At 57.4% G+C, this 8,245-nt stretch overlaps 3 protein-coding genes across 3 annotated transcripts; 1 reads left to right on the top strand and 2 right to left on the bottom strand.

Annotated features, from left to right (window-relative positions):
* Positions 1 to 1,068: 1,068 nt before the first annotated feature.
* CHGG_03769 (uncharacterized protein) lies at positions 1,069 to 2,412 on the bottom strand (the record flags this gene model as incomplete). Its single annotated transcript, XM_001222982.1, has 3 exons — positions 1,069 to 1,539; positions 1,653 to 2,276; positions 2,341 to 2,412. 3 exons carry the CDS (start codon positions 2,410 to 2,412, stop codon positions 1,069 to 1,071), a joined length of 1,167 nt encoding a protein of 388 aa, XP_001222983.1.
* A 679-nt stretch (positions 2,413 to 3,091) lies between these two features.
* On the bottom strand, positions 3,092 to 5,423 carry CHGG_03768 (uncharacterized protein; the record flags this gene model as incomplete). The annotated part of the gene is made up of 4 exons (XM_001222981.1): positions 3,092 to 4,610; positions 4,661 to 5,025; positions 5,080 to 5,155; positions 5,224 to 5,423. 4 exons carry the CDS (start codon positions 5,421 to 5,423, stop codon positions 3,092 to 3,094), a joined length of 2,160 nt encoding a protein of 719 aa, XP_001222982.1.
* Positions 5,424 to 6,602: 1,179 nt separating this feature from the next.
* On the top strand, positions 6,603 to 7,294 carry CHGG_03767 (uncharacterized protein; the record flags this gene model as incomplete). Its single annotated transcript, XM_001222980.1, has 3 exons — positions 6,603 to 6,781; positions 6,976 to 7,095; positions 7,222 to 7,294. 3 exons carry the CDS (start codon positions 6,603 to 6,605, stop codon positions 7,292 to 7,294), a joined length of 372 nt encoding a protein of 123 aa, XP_001222981.1.
* Between the last annotated feature and the right edge of the window lie 951 nt (positions 7,295 to 8,245).

Raw genomic sequence — 8,245 nt, 5'->3', positions numbered from 1 at the left:
CACCGAGGGATCCACCTCCGAGACCTCGGCCACGGCGACCCCCACCACGACCGTCAACGGTGCAGGTAACAACAAGGCCAACTTGGTCGGTGGCATTGTCGCGGGTGGCGCCGTCGCGCTCGTTATGGCCATCGCTTAAGGCGGTCTTTACCCTCTCTCGCCAGCCTTCTGTTACCAGACTTCATGGGTAGTTAGGGTGAACGGATACAGACCTTTTCTCATGGATTTCCACCGTTTTCATTTGCCATTTGCTTATGGGTGATGATATGGTTATCTGGATGAAGCATGAGTGAGAGTGCAAGGAAGGCGGAAAGTAATGGTTGAGGAGGGGAAGGTCCGGGAGTCTTGCTATTTTTCATGTCATTTCATTTCATCACAGTTGCTATGGAGACGGTGATCAAGTTTACGCGAGTAGGGCGGCGGAGAGTAATGGGGCGATACACTCGCAATTGACACAGATTTCACTCTATCATTGGCGCCGAAGGATCTGCAATCGGTGAGCTGTGTGAAAGTGGGCTGGTGTATGTGTGCCATGGTTGAGTGAGCACCAACCTCTCTCACCCATATCTGCCCCTGGCAGTTACAATGGAATTGAACGCATTTAAAAAAGCAATTCAGAAGGCTGTAAATACCAGACGACCAGGAGAATGTAGTTATATTACGCCATCGATATTATACTAGTTACACTGTACTTGACTACCTATATTATTGAACTGGTGGTCGAACACTCAATACACTAAACCACCCTCAACAAGATGGCGAACGTAATGTATAGGAGGAGTGAGCTATCCGTTTGGACAAATACTCTTATGGCACTTCAACAAGTCTATATGCACGAATAAACAATGGTCCCCGTCTGGTCAGACAGAGCCGAAGCCCCAGGAGCTCAGCAGCAACCGTGGGAAAGAAGAGAAAGAAGCCTCGTTGCTTGCCACCTTACCCCTGAATGGTGGGTGGAAGTTTTACTATAAATACACATGCAATGGTCCCTGACACCAGGTCAGGGAGAAAACAACTGAAAACCCGAGTTAATATTATACAGCTAGGCGGCCAGGCGTGCACGCCTTCCTATTCTGCCCGCAGCTGCTTGCAAAACTGGTCGAGGGAGCAGCCAATGCGCTGCTGTTGCATGCTGACAATGCCCATCGCCGCCTGCTCGCTGATCCGCTGTGCCTGGGCAACACGCCGGATCTCTTTGATGACCTCGAGCCGCAGGGAATACCACTGCAGCTCGCTCTGCCGCCCTGCGCGCCATCGGCTGCCCCATCTGCTGTCGAGCGCGGCGATGGCCGGCTGGCCCCGAAGGCCGACTGTCCACTCGCGCCATAGGCCTTCTACCGTTCTGACTGCCCGGCACATGCGGTATTGGGGCGGCTGCAGCTCTGGCTCTAGCGTGTTGTATGTCCTGGCCGGGTCGGGGCTTGCCAGGCGGCTATTGTTGATGCTCGGCTGGGCAGACGTGTATTGGCTCTTGCCCCCTCCTTCTGCTGGTGGCAGGACCGCTGTAGCGGCCGCCTGAAGCCCCGAAACTAAGAAGGTCTGAAGTTGTGTAGATTGGGCCTCTCTGAGCCGCGTTTCAGCTGCTCGGACCTCGGTTTCGAACGCGGCTTGAAGCTTGGGCCGCTCTGGCCTCATTGCGCGAGTCGATAGACTTTAGGTAGTCGGGCCAAGACTGGCATCGCCTGGACAAGGACAGCTAGCTGGCTTGGCTGCTCCTCCTCCCGCACAAAGGCCAAGACCTGCTGCGCGAATGGCTGGTAGGCCTCGTGCTGAAAGACCGGGTGGTTCCATACTGGGCTGCTGGGGAACTGTTGCATTAGGAGGACCGAGTCCTGTAGGGCCACCTCGCGTAAGTAGAAGAGCAGGTTCGTAAGGCCCATCGCTGCAAGGTCGTTCACCTGGTCGGACCTAGGGCCGAACCGGTCCTTCCAGCTATCCAACCCAGGCCAGATCATCGAAAGCAGGGCCTCTGGTGGTGCAATCCCAGCGCGGCGAATCTCGAAACACCCCATCTGCGAAGGATGGCCGGCCATCGTACGCATAAACTTACGGGGCAATGCGTTGAGGTAACAGCCGACCATCTGCTCCTGGTTCCAACGGCCGGCATGGCGGATCTGGTCCTCGCTAACGCCTTTCAGCTCGGTTGTCTTCGCCTCTGAGCTGCGGCCAACATGCGTCTTCTTTCGCGAGGTAACACCGGCATAGCCAAAGGCTTTGACGACCCAGTCTCGTTGCGAATAGTAAGAAAGAGCCGCTGTCCGATCAGAGCCATAACTCTTCAGCAGCCGAATATCATACCAGGCAGCACGCCGGCCCCGCGACTGTAATAACGTCCCGCACTCGCGACTGCGCCGGCGCCAGCGTTGCCGCTGCTGCGGCCGCGGTCCTGCGTCGCTTCGCTCTTGTAACCATAGCTTTTGGATGTCTTCACGGAGAGAGGGGGCAAGGGAAGAAAGAAAAAGGGGAAGGGAAAAAGGACAGGGGGAGGGAGGAACGGGGGAGGGGACTTGGGAAAAGTCCTACTATCATCGGCGGAATCAGCCAAACTTCCAGATATACTCAAATATTTTGATGTGCGCGCACTGACCCTACCCTCAATATACAGGGATCTTGGGGGCGATGGGGCCGTGCGCGGCTGAGCCCCACCCAGCGGCCGCTCAGCGGGGGCCGCGATACCACTCAATCTTCACTTGACTAATCACGCATAACTAAGCGCGACAGACAACACCACCGCGTTTTCCTCTAAAACATGAAGTAAAAGTACCCGTACCGTTCGCCACAGTTCAGTGCACATGATGAGTATCTTGTTTTTGTTTATTCTTCTGCTCATGTCCAACCACATTACCCCCCCACCTACCCTACTTTGACTTGCCTTGACTCAACTCGGCCGGCCATTCTCAATTACCCCCCTCTGACTCGACCCACCACCCACTGATCATACTCCCGGAACCCCATCATGGGGAAAACTACGTGTAGTTATATACCTAGATAGATACTACGCAACCACCACCACCATCGCATCGATACAATCCCTCCCACTCCCCCTTCTTCCCCCCCCTTCTCACCGCCCCTCTCTTTCTCTCCCAAACGCTCACAACAACAAATCCCCATTCCCCGCCACCCCTTGCGCCGCCGGCTGGTACACCGTCTGCGGCGCGTACTGGTTGACCACATACCCGGCCGCCTCGCCGCCATTCCCACCAAAGCTGTCACCCTGCTCCTGGATCTGCATGCCGCGCATCTGCTGCGTGGCGAAATACGCGTCGGCGTCGCTGACGGCCTGCGCGAGGTTATCGTTTTGGGATGACGCCGCTTGCTGTTGCTGTTGTTGCTGCTGCTGGGGGTTGTAGTCGCGGCCCGTGCGGGGGTCGAAGTCGGCGGGCTGGCCGCCGAGGCCGAGCTGGCTGAGGCTCTTGTTGGCGTCGGACTGGAGGCCGGGCGGGGCGGCGGCGGTGGGGAGGTCGTGGCGCTGGAGGGCGGGGGAGTCCTGCAGGCGGCGGGGGCGGGCGTTGCGGAAAACGGTCTGCACGGGCTTGAGGTAGACGGTGGCGAGGGTGCCGACGTTGAGGCACATCTCCTCGAGGGTGACGGCGTCGAGCCGCTCCGACTCGGCCGTGATGGCCGGCTTGTCGCCCATGACGATGCGCCGCGCCGCTTCCATGTCGGTGGAGAGCAGCCGCCAGTACATGTAGGCGCGGTCGCGGAGGTCGGGGTTGTCGGTCTCCTCGGTGGCCCATTTGAGGACCTTGGGGACGAGGTCCTGGCCCTTGGTGGGTCGTTGGATGAAGAGCTTGACGGTGGCGGTCAGGAGGGCGAGCTGCACCTCGACGGGTTCTTCGGCGAAGGAAAAGAGGAAGTCTTCGAGGAGCGCGTCCGAGTTCTCGATGCGACTGGCGTACTGCCCGATGACCCATACCATGGCCGCCTTGGCCTCGGGTTCGTCGAGCGAGTCGAGGTGCTCGCAGAGCGTGCCGATGATGCTCTCATACTGGTTGGGGTATTTGCGGAAGATGTTGCGGATGACCACTGTCGCCTCCTGCACGATGTACGTGACCTTGGTCGCGACGAGCTCCAGCAGGAGGTTGATGCACCGCCGTGCGGCGGGCTCAATTTTGATGGCCAGCTTGCCGATGGCGCGGACGGCTTTGCGGACAAAGTGCACATCGATCTCGGTGGCATACTCGCGGAGCTCAGTGAGCACTTCGTCAATGTTTTTTTCATTGGCGAGCATGAAGATGAGCTCGAGCTTGGTGACCTTGACGTAGATGGGGTCGTTGTATTTGCAGAAGAAGACCCGGATGTCGTTGCGGAGCACCTCGGGTCGCCGCTGGAGGATGAGCAGGGCGTTTCGAAGGGCTAGGTACTGTACCTCGGGCCCCTTGGCGAGCAGTGTGACCAAGGGTGGCGACAGCTTCCGGCAGAGAGCGGCGATCTGTTTCTGATCGGCCATGTAGTTCATTAGGTAGAGGATGACACGGATGCAGGTGAGTACGACGGCCGAGTTGGAGTGTGAGAGGCGAGGGGCGATACGCTCAGCCAGGAGCGCGGCCTCTCCCGATTCTTGCGGCACGTAGGACATGAGGGCTTCCAGGATGTATGTTTGACCCCATCTGCTGCACGTCAGCGCCAAGCCACAGGGAGGCGCAGACACGGTACATACTCTGAGCAATCTGGCAAGATGGCAACCATCTTGGAGGCATTACTGTAGTCGATGGTGAGCTTGATGGCGTCGCTCCGTTCCCAGATGTCCATCAATCCAGCCAACGCGCTCGCTACCACGGTTGGATTGTCGTCCCTCAGCAGGCCGTTTAACCTGTCGATAAGGTCCGACTTCTCTACCATGTGGCGGTCGTGATCGTACAGTTTCGCCACGCAGTATGCTGCTGTTTTACGCACGTACGGGTCCGGGTCTCGGAGAAGCTGCTTGACGATGGGTACCGTCGCCTCGACAAATTCTCGTACGTGGATGTAAGACATGGTTCGTAAGGCAAGCGCCCGTACCAGGGGGTTGTGGTCTTGCATGTCCTAGAAGAAATGAGCATGTGCATACGGCACAACGGGGGCATAGCAGGCACTAACGTGTTCTAAGACGGGGATGGCTTTTACCGCTACATCCGGGCGCATCCTGGCATAGTTGACCAGGAAGAGGAAACACCTAGGGTCTCATCAGTATTGCCCTATATGATGGTTGGGGTGCTGGCTTGGCGTAGGTTCCTCACTTACATCTTTTTGATCTCGAGATTCGGAATGTTCATGCAGCCAACAATATCCGGGAACAAGGCGACCATATCGTTGTTGCTCATAGTCATGTTGGCGACAATCTTCTTGAGGGCGATCTTCTTGGCGGTGAAGTGCTTGTCCTTCTTGCCGCCGCTATTCAGCTCGAAGCGCAGCTCGGCGACTTTGCCCTGTGGCCCCCGCATTGGTGAGTGAACAGACGGAGGGAGGTATGCGAGAAACATGGTGATGGCGGTCTAAGGGACCTGGGGGAGAAGCTCATTGTGGCCATGGACGAGGAGGGGGTCGTCGAAGAGAGGACTGGTCGGCGCGGTGAAAAGCAAGGGCGCGCCGGCGTGGGTTTGAGGATGCTAGGAATTAAGGAAGGGGTGAAGCCGAGGCGGTTCGCCAAGAAGGGGGTGGGCAGATGAGGGGCAGCGAGGCTGGAGAATATCAAAAGAATGTTGGTGGCCGGATTTGCGAAGCTTGTTTCTTCCCCGCAGTCCCCCGCGACGCCCATCATCTCTGGACGGACGGGGTACATGGAACGGACAAAGACACGGGTGGGGGAACCTGACAAGGAACCTGAACAGATAAGGGATGATGAGCTTACCCGAGCGAACAGCTTCGAGTCCCCTCCTCCCTGAGCGGTCGCCATTTTTTGCGCGCGTCCTCAGCAATGATACTAGCGTTGTGCAATGAGGTACAAGATGTCGAGTTCGGGTGGGTTGGTAGGGCGGACTCGGCGCCGGGTCTTCAAAGTGTCCAGTCTGCCGCCGGAGAGGGCCGGGACGATTACGACCCGCGCGGGTCTTTGATGTTGGTGATGCAGCGCCTTATTCTCCGAGTAGGTCGTCGTCAAGGCCGGTATCTCAAGTCCCTATTCGGCTTGATGTCGCAGGTGGCGTCGTATTTCTCGCCCAATGCCCCTGCCCAAAGCAGTCGTCGTTGACTTCGTTCCTTGGTTACTCGTGTGCGTCGCTGTCGGGATTATTGCGGGATAGTCGGGATATCGAGCAGTTCAAATCGCTGCTATTTCTCGCTGAGGTTTCTGATTCGCGTCAATGGCTGACGTCGCGGTCGAGGACGGAGTTGACGTTGCCAAACTCTCGAGGTTCAACAGGGGAAAGCCCGGCGATTTCGGTGATCGGAACCCCAGCGTGGGTCAAACCCCTGAAAATTGCACCAATTCAGCAACGGCGCGCCTGGTGGGGCACCTGGGGACCACGGTGGTCCCACTGGCACGGGAGCAAGCGGGTTTGCCAAGCAGCGCAAGGCTCGACGCCAAACTTGACATCACCTTAGAGCTAACGCGTTTCGTTGTTCTCGACACCGACTTCACTGCACCCACCTCCCAATTGCGCCCGGGATAACCACATCGCACAATGTCCGCAACTGCAACAACAACGCTGCCCGCCTGGGTAGCGGGCCTCAACAACCCACCAGCGCATAAGTCAAAGCAGGCTGGCATTCCCGATCCCCCGGGATACCCCTCGTCGCAATCACCGTCCAACTCCAAGGTAGAGCTCCCGCGCTCTCTGCATCAGGTGCAGGCCGTCAACAGGTTTGCTAACGCAGGCTATTGCAGAAGAAGGATGCCAAGGACCCGAAAGCCGCCCCGCGACAGGCGCCAACACCCGACGAGATGGACACGTTGAAGCTCAAGAAGGCTTGGGAGGTGGCGCTGGGCCCGATCAAGAGCCTGCCCATGACGGGCATCATGATGTACATGTCGGGCAACTCGCTGCAGATCTTCAGCATCATGATGGTGTTCATGGCCTTCAAAAACCCCATCATGGGTATTCTGGGCACCAACCAGGCCTTTGAGCGCTTCGAAACGGAAGGCAACCGGGCCAAAATGCTCCAAGTCAAGCTGGCGTACGTGGCCATGCAGCTGGTTGCGTTGGCCTTAGGGATATGGAAGATCAACGGGATGGGGTTGCTACCGTGAGTGCGCCGGAATGCAGCGAAAACAGACGCGAGGCTAACAAACCATGGGTACAGAACAACGAGATCGGACTGGCTTGCCTGGGAAGCGCAGCGCGAAGCCGTGGAGCATGCGGTGCCGGCGTTATAGACAGAGGCGTCTTGGAAGTGGAAGAAGCAGCGTGTTTGGATATATCCAGTAGAGACAACAGCGGAAGGCGGCCTGGTTGAGGTTGCATCTTGACCCGCTCGTCCGAACCACATCCGAAGCAGGCCATCCGGTCACTCGAATATACCTATATTCGCACATCTGCCGCCTCGAGGCCCAGACGTTTATGGGGTAGCAATGGGTAGAATATCATCACACAGGAAGATGACAGGTTGGATCCACACTTTGGTCGCGGCTGCCGAGACCAGCGCTGAGCCTTGTGCTGTGCCCCACAGGCACATGTCTCCATGTCTCGGCAAGAAGTTGGGAAAGGGAAAAAATTCCCATCAACAAAATCTACCGAGTTAGTCCGCGCTCCAAACAAGCCTCTGTTCAAGCGCCTCTCTTCTTGCTCCCAGGTTCAGTGACTCGACCATTGGTCACTTCATGACTCATGTTGCCAGGAAAGACGGGGCTGTTGGTCAAAAACGGAACGGTTGCCGGATTTTCCAGGGTTGTCGGCCGAGTTGACCTGCACGGTCCTTGTGTTCAGAATAGAAAATTGGACCCCAATGCACCAATTGCATCGCCCCCAAACTGACCGCTGGGCTGTGTTTGCTGCCCGCATCCTCCTGATCGCCAATCTCGAAACCCACAGCCCTGCGCGACTACCCGCTTTTGGTTTGTCTGCCACTCAAGCCACTCTATTTTGTAGCTCTGCTCATCACTGATCCTTTAGGATTCCCTCCTGCCTTGGCAGTTCATCCCAACTCTGGCACGCTTCCACAGCTGGTGGAGAGAAGGGAAAGGGAATCTTCAAACGGGGCAAGATGGGGCGAGCTGGGCACGCTGGGGTCTCGAGTTCTGGTCTCTTTACACCAAGCCCCAACCAAGGCTAGGGGCGAATGCGACCCTCATGCCGCTGCCGTCGGCTATGAACTGTGGGACTATTCT

Source organism: Chaetomium globosum, genomic scaffold, assembly GCF_000143365.1.
Source record: "Chaetomium globosum CBS 148.51 scaffold_4 genomic scaffold, whole genome shotgun sequence".
Lineage (NCBI taxonomy): Eukaryota > Fungi > Ascomycota > Sordariomycetes > Sordariales > Chaetomiaceae > Chaetomium > Chaetomium globosum.
This window is presented reverse-complemented; position numbering and strand designations above follow the sequence as displayed.